Source organism: Protomyctophum bolini (genome assembly GCF_963924005.1).
Source record: "Protomyctophum bolini genome assembly, chromosome: 15".
Lineage (NCBI taxonomy): Eukaryota > Metazoa > Chordata > Actinopteri > Myctophiformes > Myctophidae > Protomyctophum > Protomyctophum bolini.
Genome location: NC_137876.1, coordinates 34,140,939 through 34,165,235, shown reverse-complemented (window position 1 = coordinate 34,165,235; position 24,297 = coordinate 34,140,939). Strand labels below are relative to the sequence as shown.

At 44.8% G+C, this 24,297-nt stretch overlaps 1 protein-coding gene across 2 annotated transcripts in view; it reads left to right on the top strand.

The window, feature by feature from the left end:
* fndc3ba (fibronectin type III domain containing 3Ba) overlaps window positions 1–24,297 on the top strand; it is a 147,311-nt gene that overhangs the window by 32,705 nt on the left and 90,309 nt on the right. For both annotated transcript variants that reach the window (XM_080783955.1, XM_080783956.1), the window contains exons 2-3: window positions 2,211–2,356; window positions 5,633–5,708. In XM_080783955.1, coding sequence (XP_080640081.1) covers window positions 2,240–2,356; window positions 5,633–5,708 — 193 coding nt within the window. In that variant the 5' untranslated portion in view covers window positions 2,211–2,239. The remainder of the gene's footprint in view (window positions 1–2,210; window positions 2,357–5,632; window positions 5,709–24,297) is intronic.

The window sequence follows — 24,297 nt, the reverse complement described above, 5'->3', positions numbered from 1 at the left end:
CAGGGCAACCAGGAAGTGTAGCCCCCTTACACACTGTAGGCTGAGGTAGATGGGCGATGATGTTTTTGTTTTCGTCCGGATGTAAGAAGAGGGAAAAATAATCTTCCAAACACTGGATTTTGGCTCATTTTGAGCCAAAAAGTGTGTGCATGTGCATGTCTGGTCCATATGTAGGCTGTCTAATATCTGAGTAAAAGCAAAATATATATTTATATATATTGTTTTTAATTACCAGATTAAATAACATTAAAGAAAGACATATTTTTACGTTCTGGCACAGGCGGGGGGAATTCCATGTTCCTGGCATTAATACACTGCCATATCTCAAAATAAATAAATACATGTAATTATTTTGGATTTCTTTATTTATTTCATTTTTTCATTAATACATATTTTTTTATTTTTAGATATGGCAGTTTTCGTCCTCCATACGAATGTACAGCGTAGCTAATATTATGAGTACAATAATACATTTTTACTTTAGAATGTTTGTCTTTCATGTGGTGGCAGCAACTCTTTTGTTGTTGTTAATTAATTCCTCTAGTAACAATGACTATTACTACTCTAGTAATTGGACTCTATTGAGTGTACAGGGTTTGATGAGGTCAGATCAACATATGGAATGTCAGAACAGGAAGGACGGGTGTCAACATATGGAATATCAAAACAGGTCAGCTCCATATATGGAGATCTAAGGGTTTGAGGTCAGATGTAGAGTTGCTGGCCGGCTCCATATATGCAGATAGGTGTAGATCCAGTCTTCTCCATGTATGGATATCCAGGGTTAGATCGGTCAATCTGTCGTGATCTTCATATATGGAGATGGCCATATATGGTGAAGTCACGTGTCATGAAGCGTGATGTCACGAGGCATTACCATATATGGAGGCGTGATGTCACGAGGCGTGACCATATATGGAGGTGTGATGTCACGAGGTATGGCCATATATGGACACATGACTAACGGACGGGAGATGAGGTTTTCAAAGTAAATGTGACCTTAGGTCGCAATAATATAATTGCATGTGTGCCAAGTTAACAGCAGTGCCGCTTATTGCCATTAGTTGTAGACATTACTCAGGAATCTTAAAGTGTGATTTCACTCGACAGGATTCCATTTAATCACCTACCCTACATCATTCAAACGTCTATCTCTGGCTGGCACTGAGCCTGGCTGGGCTTTGTATTGTGTGTTCAGTATAATGGTGTGTGCATGTCACATGTGTGTAGTGTGCATAAGGGCTGCCTCTATCTTTGCGCGCGCGCGCGTGTGTGTGTGTGTGTGTGTGTGTGTGTGTGTGTGTGCGTGCAAGTACAGTACGTGCGATGTGCGTATAATTTCCCATATCATCTCCAGGGGTAGTGTACGTAATACTGGTGACATACGTGTATTGGAATTGCGGCAGTGGTGGTACATGTTTATCTATGTGGTTTGTGTGTGGCGCATGCATAAGCGGCGAGCGCCTGTGTTTTTTTTCCTGCTAGACTTTAGACCTGGGCCAAAACAAAACCAAATGAACACATGTCAGCTACTTTTCTATTCTTAACCTGTTGCATGCCAATTAGATAAAGCGTTGCTATTTCCCACTAAATATGAATAGCCAGGCTCTGGGATGTTTTCTTTTTTCTATTCTTTTTTTTCTTTTTAGTTTTTACAGTTATTTTAGTAAAAGAAACCGCCTCCTCCCGCTTTAGCACATCTGTTTATTTTTCTGTCAACACCATCAGACCCATGCACAGTTTGTCCTCTTGTTATTCCTGATGTGGGCGTGTGTGTGCGCGTTTCAACGCAATGGTGCGCTATTTGCGGAGACAACGCCAGGTGCATTTATCCTGACTCATTGTGTTCAAAGTTCAAACTATGAACATTCAGTGAAATCTATTTTTAATTTATCCTCCAAACTGGTCTTAATCCTTTCCGTTTTAGCAGTAGTTCTGTATTGTTTTTTCATGACGACAGGCTTTGAATTCGTGCTCACCCCCCCCCCCCTTCCATCCCCCAACCAACTCCAAATGTTTTTCAATGCAAAATGCTTTAAGTGCATGTTATAACATGCCAACTGGTCTCTCTTTCTTTATTTTTTTTCTCTTTCTCTTTTTATCATCCTTTCGGTTTCACATTTAGTTTCTCCTCGTAATCTCTACCATAATGTGTACACGTTGTGTTTGAATGATGTTAAATCCCCCCCCCCTCTCTCTGTTCTTTCCAGGTAGGGCAGTTCAGTGAATTTCTCCATGAATGTACGTCACAATGATGATGACAGACCAGATGCCGCTGGACCTGGCTCCGCCCCCCCACCTGAATGGGGAGGTCCCACTCATGCCGCATATGGTTAACGGTGATGCAGCGCAGCAGGTACTGAAACACACACACGCACACACACACACACACACACACACACACACACACACACACACACACACACACACACACACACACGCATAGTACATGCTTAATCCTGCACACGTCTCCTCTCCGTTGTGAATGTGAACACATACCTTTGTTGAAGGAACTCACAGATGCATGCACCTTTCCATTTCAACATTCCTCAGTAATCTCACACACACACACACACACACACACACACACACACACACACACACACACACACACACACATCAAAGAGACATGCACACACACTGCTTTGTCGTCACTCTGCATGTGAACCATTGGTCGAATTGTCGTTGCCACAGGTGACGACAAGCCTTTTATTACAGTAACAGGCTTGTTATGTCCTTGTTCGAGGAACACACACACAAGGGCACACACTCACACTCACACGCACACCCACACACAAACAAACATAATTTAATCACTGACATTCTTTAAAGTGACTGTCTTGCACGTATAAAGCGCATGCACGCACACACACACACACACACACACACACACACACACACACACACACACACACACACACATACACATGAATCATTCAGTATAAAAGCCAATAGACTTTTTTAATGTGGTTAGCCAACACGCTCACTCACTCACTCACACACACACACACACACATCTACGTACACACACACGTCATTCAATCTGAGATGCTGGCAGGCAGGCACACAGTGGCTCATGGGTAGAGTGGCCGTTAGATCATCTGAATGGGAACCGTGAGGTTCCAAGTTCAGAGTTAGTATCGAAATGTCCTTGAGCAAGACTCTGAACCCCTAATTGCTCCTGATGTGCAGGTTGGTGTCTTTCATGGTTTCCACCGCCATCGGTCTATCGGTAAATGTAATGCACAATCTATGTAAAACGCCTTGGATAAAGACACACACACACACACACACACACACACACACACACACGCACACGCACACACACAGCACCTTGTCAGTAAAGAAACAAGACACATTTACAGACTGCTTGAATGCAAGGCTTAATTGGTCTGATCCCAGACCTGGGGTTGAGGTTGAGAGTCTCTCTGGGAGCGCCCGTCCCCCCGTCCCCCCGTCCCCTTCCCCGTCCCCTGCCTGTGTGTGACTGACTGATCTTCATCAGACTCTGCTGAGCCAACTGGATCCTCTTCAGACACTAGCCTGTGTTCTTAGCACACTAAAGCAGAACGATCAAAAGTCATTCAAATGGCCTTGTGGTTTAATCGACACAAGGCTGGTGCCGCAGTGGCTGTCACAGAGTTGGATTATAACAGTGCGATGATGATGATGATAGTGTGTGTGTGTGTGTGTGACTGTGACTGTATGAGTGTGTGTGTGAGTGTCACTCTTACCGCCTGCTGCCTGTCTTCGCGGCCCCCGAGGGAAGCACAGTGGGAGTGATTTGGCTGCGACACATAGCATTCAGGGGATGGCTTTGGCTGTAACACGCAGCACTTAGGGAGCCTGTTTCACCGTAGCAGCCTGCAGTTTCAGTGCTAGACCAATGATTATATAGATTCAGTGGTGGACACTAACTAAGTACATTTACTTGAGTGTTGTGCATTGTTGGTGTTTTGTATTTGCTATTTTGCAAGCTGCTACATTTTCAATGGAAATATTGTACTTTTGAGTCTGCTACATTTCTAAGAAGGGTCTCTTGAAACTTACAAAAATATATTATGCAGTTGTCTTGTCTTGTCTTGTCTGTGTGTGTACACGTGCCTGTCTGTGTTAATGTATTTTTGTATTTTTATGTCTGTGTACAGTATGTCTCTCTAGTGCATGTATGTGGGGTTTTTATGACTGTGCTTGCACAGTGCACACATTGCATTAGTGCATCCTGCTCTGAGTTGTGCAAATGTATACACAGGCAAGTGAGACCATATAATATACATTTGTCACGTACATCAGTATAGTGTTCTCTTATCAAAACAACACAAGTCCATCTTTTGACAGTTTGACAAGTATTTTAAACAGCTTATGTAAGTTTATACACACACAGAGTGTGCGCATGTGTGCGTACATGTGTGTGACAGGGGTTTTCTCAGTCCTTAGGAAATGTGGGTTGCCCTGTACTAGGCACTGGTTCCCATAGCAACAGCAGCCGCCGCAGCAGACAGGAGCAGGAAGTATGTGTGTGTCTGTGAGGGAGAGAAAGTGTGTGCGTGTGCGTGTGTATGTGTGTGTGTAAGTGTGTAAGTGTGTATGTAACGGAGAGGGGAAGGTTGGTGCTGAGATGGGAGAGCATGTGGACGATATAGGATGAGCACCACAGGCTCTGAGGATTTCACAACTGCACACCTGTAGAGCGAGGCAGCACGTGTGTGTGTGTGTGTGTGTGAGGGTGGTGCGTGTGTACATGTCTATGTGCGTACGAGCGTGTGCGTGCGCGTGTAATGGAGGGTCACCTGTTTCACGTCTACAGCCATGTGTACACACTCAACGATCTTTATGCTGAGAATATGACGGTAAGATGTGCGATCGTATACTATATATGCATGCTGTGCGCATGTTTGTAGACACATGCAAATGCACACAGATGCAACACCGTACCATAATGTCTTAACCCATTTAGGCCTAAGGCCGATTCTAAAAACGCCTCTAAATCCTGACCTAAGGTTTCTGAAAAACTTCAAATATTTATATAGCAGCATCAAAAAAAAATTTTGAATACTGTACATACTGTACAGAACCCCAATATGGGTGCCCGGCCTGAGGGGGTAAGATACCAATAGGGGTTCCCGCCCAGAATGGGTTAAGAGAAGGTATTGGTGAAGACTCACTGTCTCACCCTATCCAGATGTTTATTATGTGCTAGTGTACGACAGTGTGTGTGTGTGTGTGTGTGTGTGTGTGTGTGTGTGTGTGTGTGTGTGTGTGCATGTGCGTGCGTGCGTGTGCGTGTACGTGTGTGTACGTGCGTGTTCTGCCTTGGGTTTATGCCAGTTGGGTGTGTTTAGATTGTTGTTGATTGCTACCCTCATCTAACTATTATCGTGCCCAAAACCTCATCCAACTCTTGTGAAGTTGTGAACTGTGCCCTTTTCTGTGCGACCGGCTGGTCGACCTGGGGGAATTAACGTGCAACTTGTGAAACTTGACTTGACATCTCACACTAGAGTACAGTGCTATTTGTTGTTTTTACTTTATTTCACCTGATCTGTGTTCACTGACGTGTGTGTGTGTGTGTGTGTGTGTGTGTGTGTGTGCACGTGTGTGTGTGTGTGTGCACGTGTGTGTGTGTGCGTAGGTCATACTGGTGCAGGTGAACCCGGGTGAGACGTTTACCATTCGGGCGGAGGACGGCTCGCTGCAGTGCATCCAGGGTGAGTCGCACCGTTATTACATCATCGTTCTTCTGACGCTACTACTAGCCTGCGAGCGGAGCTCTCTGATGACCTCATCAGCGGGTTCTGCTATGGGGAGATCTTGTCCTGATAGTGGTTATTGTGCTCTATTTATCATACACGTATAATACAGCATAGATCCATTTATATATCCATTTATCATACACGTATAATACAGCATAGATCCACAAGCCTGGAGAAAGTTCTGTTTGAGAGGTTTGTTAGAAATGTGTTGAGTTCTTTTACGCTATGCTTTTTTCTCTTTTTTTTTGTCTGAGCTACATTGATGACGTGTGCTTTCATGGTATGAGGGCCATTCATTTAACCAACAGGGATTCATTTGACAGCTGTTGCAAATTATGGCATGGGTTCATTTTGAAGTCTCCATGGATCAGAGAATTGGGATTTTTCTTCCATGAGCCCTTTGCTGAACTTGATTCCATGAGTCAGGGTTCTACTGACGTCCCCCACTCTCACACAAACGTTGTTGTGAGATCTATATGGGTGAGTTAGAGGCAAGATAGAACAACAGTGGGTAGTGGAAGCGGAGTGTGTGTGTGTGTGTGTGTGTGTCTCGGTGAAAGAGTGTGTTCCTCATCCATCGTCCTATCTTTCTCATTATCTTTCTTTCTCCCCGCCTGGACATGGCCAGTGTTGTAACTAACGCCATTACATCGCGTTACGTTACATAACGAAACGCTTTACATTTCCCCATTCCATAACGGCGTTATAGTTACTGTGCGTGTGTTAACCGCATTATGGCGTTATTATGACAACTTATGTGATCCAAGTGAAAAGTCTCGCCATGCAGCTCTGTGAGTCTATCATACAGGCGTCTCTGTGCTGACTGCAGAGAGAGCGCTCTGTGTTGACAGTTTTGTTTGTGCTGCCTCTCATACTAGCCTGAGCCTCTGAGCCCACATGGCTTCACACCCTAACTTGAACAAAGCACGTCGCAGAAGAGGTCATTGATTGGCTAACGTAGGGCCAGATTTCAGGGTAAGCCAATCAGAGACAGTCTGACAGTAGGGCGGGTCTTACTGGCTGTAGTAAACACAGTCAGTCACACTGTCACAGACACACAAACCCTTGTAACGCATACACACTAGACTAGACAGTAGACACTACACAGAAAATTATAATACCAGTACCACACGCTACAATGGCAAATGCGGATATTGTGTAAGGCTTAAGCCATTTGTGTTTTTTTTTGTTAAATACCTCTTGTGCATTGCACTGCACATACAGCAGCCTTACTGAAAAGCATCTCAATGTGCTTATTGAGGCTGAAAGCACTTTAAGTTTATCCATCCTTTTTTTTGTTCAAAATGGCCAGATGTGAGGTAAATAATTTTACTGATAGTTTCTCTTTGTGAGGCTGAGCTTTGTTTGCTTGCCAATGTTGAAGATGTTTTTTACATTCTTTTTCTGTAATGTCAGTCTGGCAAAGGAGTGTAGTTGATTTACTTGAATACTGCCAAAATAGTATTGTTAACTAATTTCTTTACGGTGTAAGAAGAGTGTACTCATTTTTTATTTGATTATTATTTATTTTCTTCATATTGCATATTGAAGAATTCATATTTATACATATTGTGCAGTAGTAATGGCGTTGCTGTAAGCTATAGAGGGTATGCGTGTGACATCATCGTACCCTGAAGTTATGCGGGAACGCCTACTGAGTAGCAAAAAACAACTGGCAATGACAGCCCATACATCCAAACAAAAAAGTCCTATATGATTGTATTAAATGACATTAAACTCACCAACATTGCAGGTATATAAAAAGCTTGAATGATCCTCTTTCTATCTGCAAAGTTTTTGTTTCATAAAGATCCACCATTGAGCTACTTTTCTGTCAATACATTCTGTGCAGGTGTTCATTTTTGTGTGAGTTTGGAAGCGCTGGTTCTCAATAACGCACCGTCCTGCTGCACCCTGCGTTATATGCGATTGAAGGCCTATTCAATGTTCATACAACAGTTTATATGCGATTGAAGGCCTATTAAATGTTCATACAACAGTTTTAACACTGAAAACTACAACATGACGTCACGCCACGCATCGGTGATAAGCGACTCACCCGAACACATCTGTCTGTTTTTTTTACTAACCGTTTTGGAGGCCTCCTTATCACCTAAAACTGGAGTATGAATAGGCCTTTAGAAACCGGTTGCGTGATTTCCAAAGAGGGCTTGCAGTGGGGTTGGTTGATGGGGAGAGCAAAGGTAGACGCGCAGTGGAAAGTACATTTACTCAAGTACTGTGCTTAAGTAACATTTTGATGTACTTTTACGGTACTGGAGTATGTCCAATACTTCTACTCTACTATACATCTCGGATCCACATTTTGTACTTATTACTTACTATAGCTACTTTGTAGATTTTTATTATTATTACAAAACATACATTAACCACTTAATTTAGGCTATTTTCTAAAGATTTTTATACATTTGAAAACTTGAAACGGGACATTCTGCATTATGAGTAGCCTACTTTTACTTTTGGTACTTTTAACTACATTTTGATGCTAATACTTTTCTACTTTCACTCAATTACATTTTGAATTCCAGACTTTTACTTTAACGGAGTATTTCTATTTAGCAGTATTGTAGTATTGTTACTTCTACTTACAAAATGTTACTTTTTTTGAGTACTTTTTCTACCATTGTAGACGTGACAGGGGAATCCCCCCCTTTCCCTCCAACTCTTGTGCAGGGGTGCTTGTCTCACTTTGATGACATCGGCAGGGACTGAGCTACCAACTGTGCTCTGTGAAAGGAGGCCATTGTTTTCGCTCTGTCTCTCAATCTCTGTCTGTCTCAGGCTCTCTCTGTCTGTTCATCCCCCCCTCTTTTTCTCATCTTCCCCTTTCCCACTATGTCTCTGTAGAATTCCCTCGGTTTTTCACTTTCGTGAAGGTCTCTATTGAGAGAGAGAGAGAACAGTCTTACCCTAGACACCGGCTCCCCTCTCTCCCCACCCCCCCCCCCCCAACCCCATTCTCTGTTATTGTAGCTAATTACACTGCGCCTCCCCTCCTCTGCCCGCCATGTAATTCAATTTGGGCCCTGAAATCAGAAGGATCGCCGCAGGCCAAGCTCAGAGTCACAGACAATGTCAGCTAGATAGAGAGATGGACAGATGGACAAGTACGATCACTGACTGGACGGACGGACGGACGGATTGGTGCATGCATAGTAGGATGGCTGACTGGACAGACAGACAGACAGACGGATGATTGGATAGATTAAATGGATTGATAGACTGCATGGAGGTATGGGGACCTCAAAACTAGACGGGCTGATTGGCAGAAAGACGGACACACAGTATTGAGTTAGACAGATAGTCTAGTGCGTGTGTGTGTGTGTGTGTGTGTGTGTGTGTGTGTGTGTGTGTGTGTGTGTGTGTGTGTGTGTGTGTGTGTGTGTGTGTGTGTGTGTGTGTGTGTGTGTGTGTGTGTGTGTGTGTGTGTGTGTGTGTGTGTGTGTGTGTGGTGCGTTTACCGGTGGAGCTACCGTAGTTTCTCACCACAGTTGACAGTCAATTGGGTGGGTGGCCTGCGATGTTGGGTCATGTTTGAATGCACATGTTATTAATGTGAGCTAGGGGCCACACACAGACAACACTGTCTGTCTGTTTTCTTTGCCTCTGTCAGTCTCTCTATTTCTTTCTCTCTCTCAATCTCTCTCTCTCTCTCTCTATCTCTGGGGAGGAGGTCACTGGGTGTAATGAGAGGTGGAGTGTGTGGCAGCATGTTTTGAGGGCAAACCGAGCTGTGCTCTGTAGACAGAGTGCATGTGTGTGTGCATGTGTTTGTATTTGCTTGTGTGTATGCTTATTTATAGTGTGTGTGTGTGTGTGTGTGTGTGTGTGTGTGTGTGTGTGTGTGTGTGTGTGTGTGTGTGTGTGTGTGTGTGTGTGTGTGTGTGTGTGTGTGTGTGTGTGTGTGTGTGTGTGTGTGTGTGTGTGTGTGTGTGTGTGTGTGTGTGTGTGTGTGTGTGTGTGTGAGATTACAGAGACCTCAGGGCACAGCCAGGATACAGCTTTTATATAAAGTAACCTCTGTTTAACTGCTGCACTGCGGTGCATGCATGTACACACACACACACACACACACACACACACACACACACACACACACACACACACACACACAGCCACGACAGAACCAGTAGACGCCAGCACAGCAGCCATTAGAGAAATTCTTTCATACAGAACTTCTCCCTCCCTTCTCCTCCCCTTCCTGCCTCTCTCTCTCTCTCTCTCTCTCTCTCTCTCTCTCTCTCTCTCTCTCTTCCTCTTTTCTTTCCTCTCTCAGTCCTTCCTTCCTCTCCCTATATTCCTTAATTGCTCTTTTCGTCCTCTCCTCTCCTCTCCTCTCCTCCACTCCACCCCTCTCTCTTCTGTATTGCTCTCGTTACCTGTAAAGTAACCTGGTGCACTAAAGAGGCTATTATGTGGGTTGGCTAGATATGTTTAGCACTTCTCTTCAGCCTTGGACTGGCTAATAATAACAACTATAATTCTGTTGTTGTTGTTGTTTCCCTGTTAACCCTATGTTATGCTTTGTTGTATAATGGTGTCACGTGGAGAAAATGTGTCCTCCTCTCAGAATTTTGGAAAACCTTTGTACATGTTTGCCTACATTGACATGCTCACAATAGGACACCAGGGTTGATGAGGTTAACCTCATCAAAAGTGGATTTAAAAAAAAATGTTTTAGTATTATCCTTAAACCAGTCAGTGGCCTTGTGGTTAGAGTGTCCGCCCTGAGACTGGGAGGTTGGGGTTCAATCCCCGGCCGGGTCATACCAAAGACTGTAAAAATGGGACCCAATGCCTCCCTGCTTGACACTCAGTATCAAGGGTTGGATTGGGGGTAAGTCCCTGCGATATACTAGCGTCATGTCCAGGGGGTGTACTTGTACATCAAGCTGCCTCACGCTACAGAAACAGGAGATAGGCTCCTGCCCTATGGGCCTCATGGCTCGGCAAGGCTACTACTTAAACCAGCTGGAAAATGAAATCACATGCTTTCTGGGTGTGATCCTGGGATCATTCACAGAGCGCCCTCTATTGTAAACCACTGAAAACACACCATGATTAGAATCTCGTCATTGGCAATGTGAGCCTTGGAAGAATATGACGAGAAATCTCACACGGACAAACCCTGTGTGTTTGTGTGAATGATTGTTGTCAAAGCGTATAATATTCGCCTTCACATATTGTGTTCATAGCAGCGGCTTCTGACATTAGTCTGTAGTAGCCAGGACAAGTCTGTTTTGAGTCTCTGTCTTGCTCTCTCTCTCTCTGTCATTGTATGTCTATTAAAGTTACAGTGAAGGGAACTGGGATGTAGGTGAACATTGTGGCTGGTAGGGCTATGGCTCTGAATCAACATAAAGGCCTATTCTCTATCGGTCTGCTAATGTGTGTGTGTGTGTGTGTGTGTGTGTGTGTGTGTGTGTGTGTGCGCATGGGTGCATGCGTGTCCGTCCTGTTTAGACAGACCGACCTCTCAGTGCTCCGGAGGTCTGCTCCAAATGACCCTCCTCTTCTCTCCCTCCCTTCCTCTGCCCCCAATCTATCTGTCTCTCACCCTGTTGCCAGTGTATACCCCCCCCCCCCACACACACACACACACACACACACACACATACCTCCATACTCACCACCCTGTCGTCATTCCCCCCGTCTCTCTCCCTATGCAGGGGGCGGGGGGAATAGAGGTGGAGATTTCTCTCTTTTTCCGCCTAGCCAGTAGACCCCCGACCCCCCACCACCACCTCCCGCTCCCCCAAGACCATTCCCCTGAGCTTTCCCACACTCACATCAAAGGACAAGACTCTAGAGGGTGTGAGAGCACCCTGCTCTGGAATGTGTGTGTGTGAGTGTGCGTTTTTTACGAGGTGGCGGTTTTTCGCCGTTGTTTGCTCTTTGTTGGCGTTTTATGAGGGACGATGAGGCCATAGGGGCAACGGACAGGAAGCTGTGCCTCACCAGGGAGGATGTGACATCATGTTGTCCAAGCCCCGCCTGTCCCTTTTGGCCACAGCAGTGGTCAGACAGACAAATGCCCCTGTTCCCGGTGTCTTCTAATCTTAATCTTACGATTAATGTCAGCGGTCATCTGTTAGTGGTGTCCACGAATCTTAAAAAAGTCACCCCGGTGTCCACGAATCTTACGATTAATGTCAACGGTCATCTCTGTTACTGGTGTCCACAAATCTTAAGAAAGTCACCAGTCATTTCTGTTACTGCAGGTGTCCAAGAATCTTAAAATTATTGTCACCGGTCACCTCTGTTATTGGTGTCCACGAATCTTAAGAATTTCACCGGTCATCTCTGTTACTGGTGTCCACAAATCTTAAGAATTTCACCGGTCACCTCTGTTACTGGTGTCCAAGAATCTTAAAACCCTCTTATTGCCCTTGACGCTATTGACGTAATGAATAAAGAAATCCCCCACTACCCTTGACGTAATTGACATAATTATGTCTTATTTTGTATAATCGGGGGCTTTGTTTTAAATTATGTAGCAACTTTTGGCTAGTTTGGCTAACGGTAATCTACCTAATACCGGCCGAAACCCAAAATTCAACATTTTGGTTTTAAGATGTTGATATTCATTTTGTATTCATCCTTAGGACCCCAAATCACACCTTGGAAAGCATGAGTGTCTATTTCAAACAAAGTGTTTTTTGACTGGGGGGTCATATTTTGACAGCAGGAATTGGTATTCATTCATTCAATGTCACCAGTAAACTCTGTTACTGCCACTGGTTGGTGATGAATGTTACCACTTCTGTTGGTGGCAATGAATGTGAACGGTCATCTCTGTTACTCATGGCAAGAAATGTCACTGGTCATGTTACGTTTGGCGGTGATTTTGTGATGAATGATGTATGATCTGTTTAGGCCTCAGATTCCATGTTGTGTTGACGTTAGAAGAAGGTGATTGTGTGCAGCTATGTGGGTATGACTGTGTTCATGACATGTCTATCTTATTTGGATCTAACAAAACAATTGAAAACACATATTTCAATCAGGATTTGTACAAACTTGTACAAAAGTTTTAAATCATCATTTTAAAAAGAAAGCTACTCTACACTTCCAGTGCTCCACGTGGATTGGCACAACCCATCCCACCAGGGCTACATGTGGAATCTGTATGCAAACGTACGTCTTAACTGCTATGCTAAGAGTATGTACGAGTTGACACTGCAAGCATTATGAACGGCTAGCAGCGGCACAAAATAGATGTCACCATCGATGTAAAAAAAGAAGTGTGTGTGTGTGTGTGTGTGTGTGAGATTGTACTCTCTGCTGCTATAGCCCATGCAGCCTCTGTAGTGTGTTTGAGTCTAAAGCGTGATTCGATTATGATTGAGGCTATCATCCAGCATTTAGCTACCGTCAGTTACACTATGGGGGATGTAGTCAATTGAAGTTTCAGTTATATCGGCCATTTTGAATAGTTCAAATAGGTCTCAGTGATATGGTCTGCACCAGCTGTGTGTGTGTGTGTGTGTGTGTGTGTGTGTGTGTGTGTGTGTGTGTGTGTGTGTGTGTGTGTGTGTGTGTGTGTGTGTGTGTGTGTGTGTGTGTGTGTGTGTGTGTGTGTGTGTGTGTGTGTGTGTGTGTGTGTGTGTGTGTGTGTGTGTGTGTGTGTGTGTGTGTGTGTGTGTGTGTGTGTGTCATCTGGTCAGAGCTGAGCGTGCATCATGTCAAGGTCTCTTTCATCTTTTATTGGCAGATGTGAGCCATTCCCTCTTTCATTTTGTGTCTGTCTGTAGGCTATGGCCTACTGTCTCTTCCCCTGCCATGTCTTTGTATACTCTCTCTCTCTCTCTCTCTCACGTCGTCTCATTGGCACTTGGCCATTAGGTAAGCTCTGATGACTGATATTAATAATACTATATTCCTTTCTTTGCTCTGTGGTTCTCCATCTCTGATCCCCGTTCTGCCGGGCTGCCTTCTCCACTGTTGGCCCCTTTGATGTTAATGGAAATAGCCGGTTTGAGAGAAATATGGTGGAAAGTCTCGCGGCCTGTGTTTACACCAAGCCAGATGGCCCTAAACAAGCCATGGGGAGAAAGCATACAAATACGTGTTTCTCAGAAAGGGCCTTAATTTGACGTTCTGGTTCTAGCAGAACTGCCTTGTAGTAACCTGGAGGTGGTTGATATGGGATCCACTGCCTTGTATTAACCTGGAGGTGGTTGATATGGGATCCACTGCCTTGTATTAACCTGGAGGTGGTTGATATGGGATCCACTGCCTTGTATTAACCTGGAGGTGTTGATATGGGATCCACTGCCTTGTAGTACCCTGGAGGTGGTTGATATGGGATCCACTGCCTTGTAGTAACCTGGAGGTGGTTGATATGGGATCCACTGCCTTGTAGTAACCTGGAGGTGTTGATATGGGATCCACTGCCTTGTAGTAACCTGGAGGTGTTGATATGGGATCCACTGCCTTGTAGTAACCTGGAGGTGTTGATATGGGATCCACTGCCTTGTAGTAACCTGGAGGTGTTGATATGGGATCCACTGCCTTGTAGTAACCTGGAGGTGTTGATATGGGATCCACTGCCTTGTAGTAACCTGGAGGTGGTTGATATGGGATCCACTGCCTTGTATTAACCTGGAGGTGTTGATATGGGATCCACTGCCTTGTAGTACCCTGGAGGTGGTTGATATGGGATCCACTGCCTTGTAGTAACCTGGAGGTGGTTGATATGGGATCCACTGCCTTGTATTAACCTGGAGGTGGTTGATATGGGATCCACTGCCTTGTATTAACCTGGAGGTGGTTGATATGGGATCCACTGCCTTGTATTAACCTGGAGGTGGTTGATATGGGATCCACTGCCTTGTATTAACCTGGAGGTGGGTGATATGGGATCCACTGCCTTGTATTAACCTGGAGGTGGTTGATATGGGATCCACTGCCTTGTATTAACCTGGAGGTGGTTGATATGGGATCCACTGCCTTGTAGTAACCTGGAGGTGGTTGATATGGGATCCACTGCCTTGTAGTAACCTGGAGGTGGGTGATATGGGATCTATCAGCACTATTGACAGCATTCAATATGAGGTAATAAAGGCCTTTTATTAATGCAATAATTTATTTTCTCCACTAGAGTAAGATGTGTCTTTGAGCTATGTTGACAGAGCATACATAGCATGTACCGTCTGCATTAAGAGCTTAGCTCCGCTGCGCAAAATAAATAGCCTACATCTAGTTGAAGACGGCATGGTATATTTTATATAATTCTCTACTTTGGAACAAAAGAGCTGGGTGGACACAAAGAGAGAGAGAGAGGGAGACATTTAGACGGATAGAGAAAAGAAAGAAAGAGAGCAACAGAGAGAAAGGTACAAGGTAGGTAGTATGTGCACACAGTCACATGTATAGCAATGCTTCTCTATTTTCCATGGATGGACAGTGTGGAGAGAAAAAGTGAAGGTGTGTGTGATGTGTGTGTGTGTGTGTGTGTGTGTGTGTGTGTGTGTGTTCTCCACCCTACTTATGTCCTGTTGGGTTTAGGGAAATGGTCTCCATGGGAACGGACTACCTCTCCAGGTGGCGTATAATGGAATGTGGCCCCTCTGGGCACTGTGCGTGCGTGTTTGTGTGTGCCTGGCACATACCCGTCTTCTTTTCTGATTCTTTTCCACTTAGATCTTTGTCATGTGAGAAACAAGAGCAGAGGATTGGCGCTATATCCAGCAGTAGATGGTGTGTGTGTGTGGTTAGTTGTTGGAGTATTCCCTTCCTGCCCCAACATAAACTCAATGCCCTCACAGTAGGGCATGAAGAGGCAGGGAGAGGAAAGTGGGGTTGGAAACAAAATGATAGAATGAGAGACAGTAAAGGGAGAGAGAGAGAGAGAGAGAGAGAGACTGAGACTCTGCATGTCTGGTCGTGTCTGTTGCCATGCATTCCGGGCGAGGCCACTTCCTCTGCGAGATGACCCTAGCAACCCCTGTGCTGCTGACTTGGTCTGGTCTGCCAGCTCTGGGGGAAGGCTTGACTCATTGTCAGGACTGGACCACTTGGGGCGACACAGGGGTGGGGGAGTGGGTCAGAAATCTGGAGATTTGGAGAACACTATGTCTGTTTTTGTGCAGATGGTTGTGTGTGTGTGTGTGTGTGTGTGTGTGTGTGTGTGTGTGTGTGTGTGTGCGTGTGCGCACGCAGTGGAGGGGGGGGGTTCGACTGTGTTGTCAGAATTTTCCAGAGTGTGTCAGAGAGAGAGAGAGAGAGAGAGAGAGAGAGAGAGAGAGAGTGCTTTTCCAGGGAAGGAATTCTTGGCTCCCTGGAAGCTCAGGGTACAGCTGGAGCACTCCTCCCTTTCTCCTCTCCTTCCCTCCTTATCTCCTTATCTCCTTATCTCCTTAACTCCTTCCCTCCTTTCCTCCAGCTCTCCCTCTCTCCTTTCCTCCTTCTCTCCTTCACTCCTCTCCCTCTCAACATCTCTCCTTCCCCCTTCCTCTTCACTCAGTCTATGTCTGCCTGCCATAACTAGTTATAGCCTCTCTGTCTATATGTAGCCTACCGGTATATATAGATTATCTATAAATGCACGTGTTGCTGTACGTGTGTGCATCTGTAATCCACGTAACTCGAAGAAACCGTTCGCCCACATTTTACACACGCTTTCCACACCACCACAGGGAGAGCAGTGTTGAGTCCATTGGATAGCCGGTTGTCCAGAATCAGCACAAAAGCCTCTGCCCGGGATTCCGGACAATTGATCACACTTGATCACCCCTAGATATCCATATATGGAGCTGGCCTGTTCTGACATCACGATGACGTTCTGACATAGACTTCATATTTGGGCATGCCTGACAAAGAACTCCATATGTGGGCATAAAAGAGACACAGACATAATAACTGGGTTTGGTCATGCATTTCCATCTTGCATCGTTCCAAGTAGGCCAGTGCCCAATGGGTACCGCTCTAGTATAATACCAGTAAGACGCCCTGAGGGCGAGGGCGCTTGCACGGCTGCACGCATCCGCCTGGGTGACGGCAGACTGCTGAGCGAGCACTGGCGCTTTGGCATGGGGGGTCAGATCAACATATGGAAGGAATTCTGTACTGGCCATATATGGAGCGTGTCTTGAGTGTACAGGGTTTAATGAGGTCAGATCAACATATGTAATGTCAGAACAGGTCATCATCTCCATATATGGAGATAAACATTTCGGGCCTGTTGAAAACTCTAGTTTCCGCCGGCTGCCAGGCACGGCTGCCCTAATAACTTTGGGGCGGGCCCGTCTAAGAGTGTGACTGGACAGGTATCAGTCAGTCATTTATAATCTATAATTATTTTCAGTCAAATTCTTCATATGAACAAACTTGGCCAATAGGCCGATTGTGACTCTACTGACATTCAGTTGAAACATTTTCAACATAGTATCTAAAATCGTTGCAACACTATAGTAGATAGTTGTAGTGATGCCTGCGTATCAATGTCCTTTCTGTATCTGGTTTGTTTTCGTTTGGGAGGTGCATTATTTTACCTGTGGTCTTCTCTTGTCTCGGACACGTCGTATCAGTTCCCTGCGTGTGCACGGCGTGTCATGGGGGGCTTTGCTTTGCTCTGACTTGATTGGATGGACGGAAGTGTGTGTCGGTGGGGGCTGGTAACAAATTAAGGTGTGTGTACTGTGTATGTGTGTGGCGGGTCAAAGGAGAAGTTACTTTGACCTAGATACACCCCCCTTCTCTGTATCCTTAGGCCTACTTGTCTGATCAGCCGACAGCCGTGAGACACGCACGCACGCACACACACAGTGGAATTTAGAGTGGGAGAGGGGGGAAAGTCCCTGCTAATCTAGGACTTCCAGTCTTGCCTTTCTTTCTTTCCACTGACATTCACAAGGCACCCCCCCACCCCTCCACACACGCACGCACACACGCACGCAAGCAACGCACACACACACACACACACACACACACACACACACACACACACACACACACACACACACACACACACACACACACACACAAACAAACATTCTTCTCTTCTCTTCTCTTCTCTTCTCTTCTCTTCTCTTCTCTTCTCTTCTCTTCTCTTCTCTTCTCTTCTCTTCTCTTCTCTTCTCTTCTCTTCTCTTCTCTAATCTTCTCTTCTCTTCTCTCAAGACTTGCATGCACACGTATGCACGCACGTGCACACACACACACACACACACACACACACACACACACTACTTTCTCTGCTCTGCGGTGGACACAAGCACCGTGCTGTTCAGACTGTGACTCAACCACCAGGAATGCCCCACATTAACATGTGGAGAAATGGAGGGAGGGGGGAGGAAAGGAAGAGGGGAGGAAGGGAGAGAGTCAGTGGAGTGTTTGGGGTTGGGGGGATGTGATTGAAAAGACGGGTGCATGTTGGACTTGTTCACGGACAAAACAAAGGCGTTTAAGCGGTGCCACTCATTTAGTGGGTCAAGGTTTCACAATCTGTTGAGTCTTAGAGAATGAACGGTAGAGTGAGGAACTCGGGGAAGGAGAGAGAGAGAGAGACGAGCAGGAAATGATTTGAGACTCTGGGTCTGTTTACACACCAACAGCTGTTACACTTTCTCTCTCTCCCTCTCTATCTATGTAGAGATGATTAGAGAATGGATACAATGAGTCATCAACGTCTGGGTTTTGTGTGTGTGTGTGTGTGTGTGTGTGTGTGTGTGAGTGGGTACATACTGTACATGCGTACATGTACTCCTCTTATATTATTTTCAGCATGTATGCATGCATAGTTCTTTAGTTATTGTTCATCTTGGCACAGTCTGCAGATTATGCTGCAGCAAACGAAAAAGTCTGCGTAAGCTTAAAGCTCTGAAGAGCAAAATGTTGGCGTTGTTACTTACTTTGTCCTGCAACAGCGATAATATATGCGGTATATGGACGTTCATAACGTCTTCTTTTGAGTTTTGACAAATAATAAGCCCTCTTGAATGTGATATGTGATGATGGACACTCACTAGTTTCCCTATCCAGAACTTGCATGGTGAAAGTGGTGCATGCGAGTGTGCATGCGTGCGTGCAAGTTTGTGCTAGGTTGTTATGTCTGTTTTTTTTGTTATGTCTGTGCCTTGTTTGCTAGTTGTGCCAAGGTAAATTCTTACGTTTTTATTAAGGTTTTACTATCATGTAAAGCATTCAAGTAACAGTATGTTCCACTAGGCGGGAGAGTGTTTTGTCTTAGATTTGTATGTATCTCAGTATCTCACTCCCTGCTATGTATGCTGTTTGTGAGCTGTGTGCGTCACTGATTAGCATTGATGTCAGTCTATGCAATCTAAGGCTACATTAATACATTTTAGTTTTACACTTTTGCTACGTTTAGGGTAGGCATCCACACTACTCCTATTACTACTTTTTGAAACTCCTAGAACTAAGACTTTGTAAAACAAATGCAGCTGACCTTGTTTTAGTTTGCATTTTTCTCCGGATGGGACGTACTTTCGAAAACTGACACAGACACCCAATTCCAGATTCGTTATCAGTCACGATGTGTTCTTCCGATGATTAGTTACTGTACATCCCTATCACATGTCCTCTTCCCAAAGAAAACTATCTCGGCCTCGACTTCCCATAGAAAACTACCTCGGCCTTGACTACCAGTGGTTAATTCAACAAGGATAACAATTTACAGGCATTTCTGAATAACAAACGTACATGCTGTATTTCCTCTGCTATATTTTCTGTACTACTACTGTAAGCACCAGCAGTGCATGCCCAGGGTACGTGCATGCTTGGCCATGTGATGTGTGCGTTATCCAAACTATTTAAAAAAAAATCTGTGCTATGAAACTATTTCTATGCTATGAAACTCTTTCTGTGGGAAAACACCTGTGTGGATAGAGTTCTTTTTCTTTAATATAACAAAATATTAGTGTGTGGACGTGGCCTAAAGTGTAAGTACTCCTGATGTTCAGAGTGCGTATGTGTGTGTTTATCTGTTCTGTGTCTAAACTACAGCTGTATACTGTACATATACTGTATTAAACTGTGTGTGCATGTCTGCGTGTGTACATGCGCTTATGTGTGTGTTTATACATGTAGGTCTACCACAAGCGGACAGGTATGGACATTTGTTGGTCTGTGTGTTGTTTGAGTGTGTTCAGATGTTGGGAACAAAGCTGGGCAGAGCCCAGGGTCCCTCCAGACGTTACGTTGTCTCGCCTCTGGACTGGGGCCCAGTTGCAGAAGTAGGTCGGGCCCCTGCACCCCGCCCCTCTCCTCTCCTCCCGGGTGGGATGGGGTGGGGTGGGCTGAGGAGGAGAGGAAAAACGGTGGAGATGTGGGATGGGCACGCATGATTCTATTCTACGTCCAAGCATAGACATGGTAACGCCCCGCCTGCCTATGATTGGCCTACTGACACTGCCGGCCTTACCAGACTTTCCTCCAAGGCAGAACTCTGCTCCGAGGTGGATAGTGCTGGATAGTCGGGTTACTCTGTGTTGGGAAAGTACCATATAATATAAGAGAATGACAGCTTGGCACACGTGACAGTAACTTTTATTTTTGTAGAAGAGGCAAACTAATATTGTTTATGCTGTTTGCTTTGATGGAATAATTGATTGAACACGTACGCCGTAATATGATTTAATTTGGGTGTGTTCTAAATGAAGTGTTTGTGTTGATTATTGTGTAATTTATTTGTATGTGTAAATTGAAACATTATTGTACTGTAAAAAGGTCTATTTTCCCTTGATCTTTATCTTTTTTAGTATAATAGTATTAATTTACTATAATTAGATTAATACACGATAATCAACACTAGCACTTTATTTATAACAGTCAATCATTCAGTCAAAGCAAACAGCATAAACATATTAGTCTGCCTCTTCTACAAAAATAAAACGTACAAGTTAGTTACAAGGCTGCATTCTGCCGCGCATGCCAAGCTGTCATTCTCTTGTACCGTACTTGTTTATTTCTCATATGGGCAATACGGGCAGTGTCACTAAGCCAATCAGAGGCAGGCGGGGCGTTACCATCTCTATGCTCTGATGTAGAATAGAATCACGTGATGGGCACCCCATAGACATATGAAGGTTCCTTGCAAAGCATAGCGGAAGCATTCCGTGTGCGTCACAGAGCGGATGTTCGGGTCTGACAAGTCCCGTAAAAGATGCGCGGTGATTGGCCAGTTGTCACTTGAGTGACAGCGTGGCGCTGCGTGCCTTCCCACACTTCCGGTGTACTTCCGCCCCCAGAGTGTAAATTGTTCCGCCCTCTAACATGAGTTGCGACAACAACATGTGTGCGAGTGGTGACTCTGCATTCACTCTGCTGCGTGAGTGGTGACTCTATGCATTCACTCTGCTGCGTGAGTGGTGACTCTATGCATTCACTCTGCTGCGTGAGTGGTGACTCTATGCATGCACTCTGCTGCGTGAGTGGTGACTCTATGCATGCACTCTGCTGCGTGAGTGGTGACTCTATGCATGCACTCTGCTGCGTGAGTGGTGACTCTATGCATTCACTCTGCTGCGTGAGTGGTGACTATGCATTCACTCTGCTGCGTGAGTGGTGACTCTATGCATGCACTCTGCTGCGTGAGTGGTGACTCTGCATTCACTCTGCTGCGTGAGTGGTGACTCTATACATTCACTCTGCTGCGTGAGTGGTGACTCTATGCATTCACTCTGCTGCGTGAGTGGTGACTCTATGCATTCACTCTGCTGCGTGAGTGGTGACTCTGCATTCACTCTGCTGCATGAGTGGTGACTATACATTCACTCTGCTGCGTGAGTGCACTCACGCTGGGGTGACTATGCATTCACTCTACTGCGTGAGTGGTGACTCTGCATTCACTCTGCTGCATGAGTGGTGACTATGCATTCACTCTGCTGCGTGAGTGCACTCACGCTGGGGTGACTATGCATTCAGTCTACTGCGTGAGTGGTGACTCTGCATTCACTCTGCTGCGTGAGTGGTGAATCTATACATTAGGCATGTAAGTAGTAATGCAGGATAAGGGTCAAGAAGATGGAGTGGTTCCCAACCACTCTCACAAGAATGCATCACACACACACACACACACACACACACACACACACACACACACACACACACACACAGTAAACGCCCAGTGCACCTTTAGCTCAAAAGAGTGTGCGGGCGGAGGCACCTGCATGTCTGTGCACTCTTTGGAGTTACATTCACACCATGGATTTTATTGTGCAGGGGCTGTCTCTGCCTGCATGTTGGACAATCTGATATCGATCCAACACGTCATACGGTATCTGTGATCCTATAACTGTAACCTAGCTGACTCCCACATCATCGTGAAATACTGTTTGGGAAAACGGTGACACCTATACTCTTAGGATGAAATGTATTCTGTAGCACAAACGTCACACTTGCATATGATGTTCTAAACATCATGTACTGTACATGTCTGCTACTACATAACATGTATACTGTAGCTTTTGATCGTTTGACCTGTTTCTCTGCTCTGCTCCTGTTCTTATACTCTATCTCTCATACCTCCCTTCTCTCGAAAACTACAAAATTAGAGAGCGTGCATGAAAAAAGGAATTTCACCCACTTCTTTACATTCACAAACCTGTCATGTGACAATGGAGGTGATTCTGATTCAAATTTCGATTTGTTGACAAATGCTCGTACAGACTGGATCCTTTATTTTGTATTAATATATGGACTCATTTTCTCAATTGTCCCTATTCTCTGCCTAACATTGCATCGCAACACACTGTGTGTTTTTAGTTTCTGCTATAGGTGAAGATACAGTATGTGCAGTTAAGGGGGAAAAGGAATGGGGCCTAGTATAGACCCCTGCTGGGCCCCAGTCAACAATGTATATAAGGTTTAGTGGTTAAGCTGCAGCTCTTAGATGAGTAAAATTAGATTGATTCATCAACCTTGTAAGTGTTGTCTACAGTCTACACTTCTGTAGTTGTTTTAAAGAACACAGTGTTGCCTGGGCCCTTGTTGTAACATATATACTGGGTTGGGTTTGACCTGGATCCATAAAACCCATTTAGACCTGACGATTCTACAAATGCCTTGTAAATCATGACAGTTTTCTGTAAAACCCATGTTTCTGTGTTTCTATGTCAGTCGTTCTCAAACATTTACATGTCAAGGACCCCCAAACTGTAGGCTACTTGGCCGACCCCCATCTGACAGGGCTCCAGACTAACTTTTTTCACCACCGTCCCGGAACCGTCCCAAAATACAATTTGAACCGTCCCGAAGTAAATGTATACCGTCCCGGGAAATAAATGTACAAAAAGCACCACTCAAATTGTGAAATTAATAACTGTATTCCTATTGTAATAGAAATACAATTAAGCCAAACAAATAATGTACTGCATGTATTGAATACATGCAGTACATTAATTGTCTGGCTTCATGTTTCTTCTGTAGATACACTGATTTAGTCAAAATGCTCCCAGATGAAAAATAGGGCTTGGTTAAAAATGTTAATCGAATTAATCAGAGGCTTTGTAATTAATTAATCTAAATTAATCACATTTTAATCGCATATCAATATTCGACCTGAGAACAGTGATTTTTATTTTCAAATGGATTGTTATTTTGGTGTAGGCTGATCAAGACCAACAGATAACGTGCAGCAATGCAGGTATATTAATACTCAAACGTCTATTACATGGTTGGCATGAGAAAACAAATAAAAACAACTTTATTAGGGGGAATACTAAGACGAAGGATCAATAAATAATAATAATAAATACAATCAATGTGGAATGAGAGCGTTTTGGGGTGTGCATTCCACAGTGTTGGGGCAGCAATTCCAGAACAATCTGAGCATTAAAAAACATCTGTTGCTTCAGATGATTATATACCAACATATTATTTAATGTCGACGGCAGCTAGCAAGCCTAGCATGGAAGCTAACGTTAAACGTTGGTGTAGTGTAGCCCCATGTCCATATGGAACCTTTCTGTGGCACACAACCATGGTCTTATCCACGCTTCCAACCGATAGTTTTTCAATCTAAATGTCTCATCCACGGGGCAAAAGCAATATAATTCCTATGATTCCGTTGGGTGAATGTAGTGTGTGCGTTGTTGTTGTTGTCAACGGGAGGCATACTAGTTTGGTCCGACAGAGCATTGGTTGACGGCACGGCAAATTCTCATGCTGCTCATCGCTGCACACGAAATGCGCATTTTCAGTGTAAAAACTCCTCTCGTCCCGAAACCGTCCCGGATGAGATACATTTACGTCCCAAATAGATATTTTACAGTCCCCGGGACGTCGTTAATCTTGAGCCCTGCCATCTGATAATATGTAGCACCCCCCCCCCCCCCCCCAGAAGCAAAGATTTGAGTTAAAATCGTTCACTCTGAAAGAAGCGAACATTCGAATGGGTTAAATAAAATGTGTGAAACAAATAAAATGTATTAACTACGAGGGGGGGCCTGCCTGGAAGCGCCCCAAGGACCCCAAGGGGTCCACAGACCCCACTTTGAGATCCCCTGGTCTATGGCATGATGTGTGTGGTACAACGTTTTGTTGATGTATGAAGTGGATA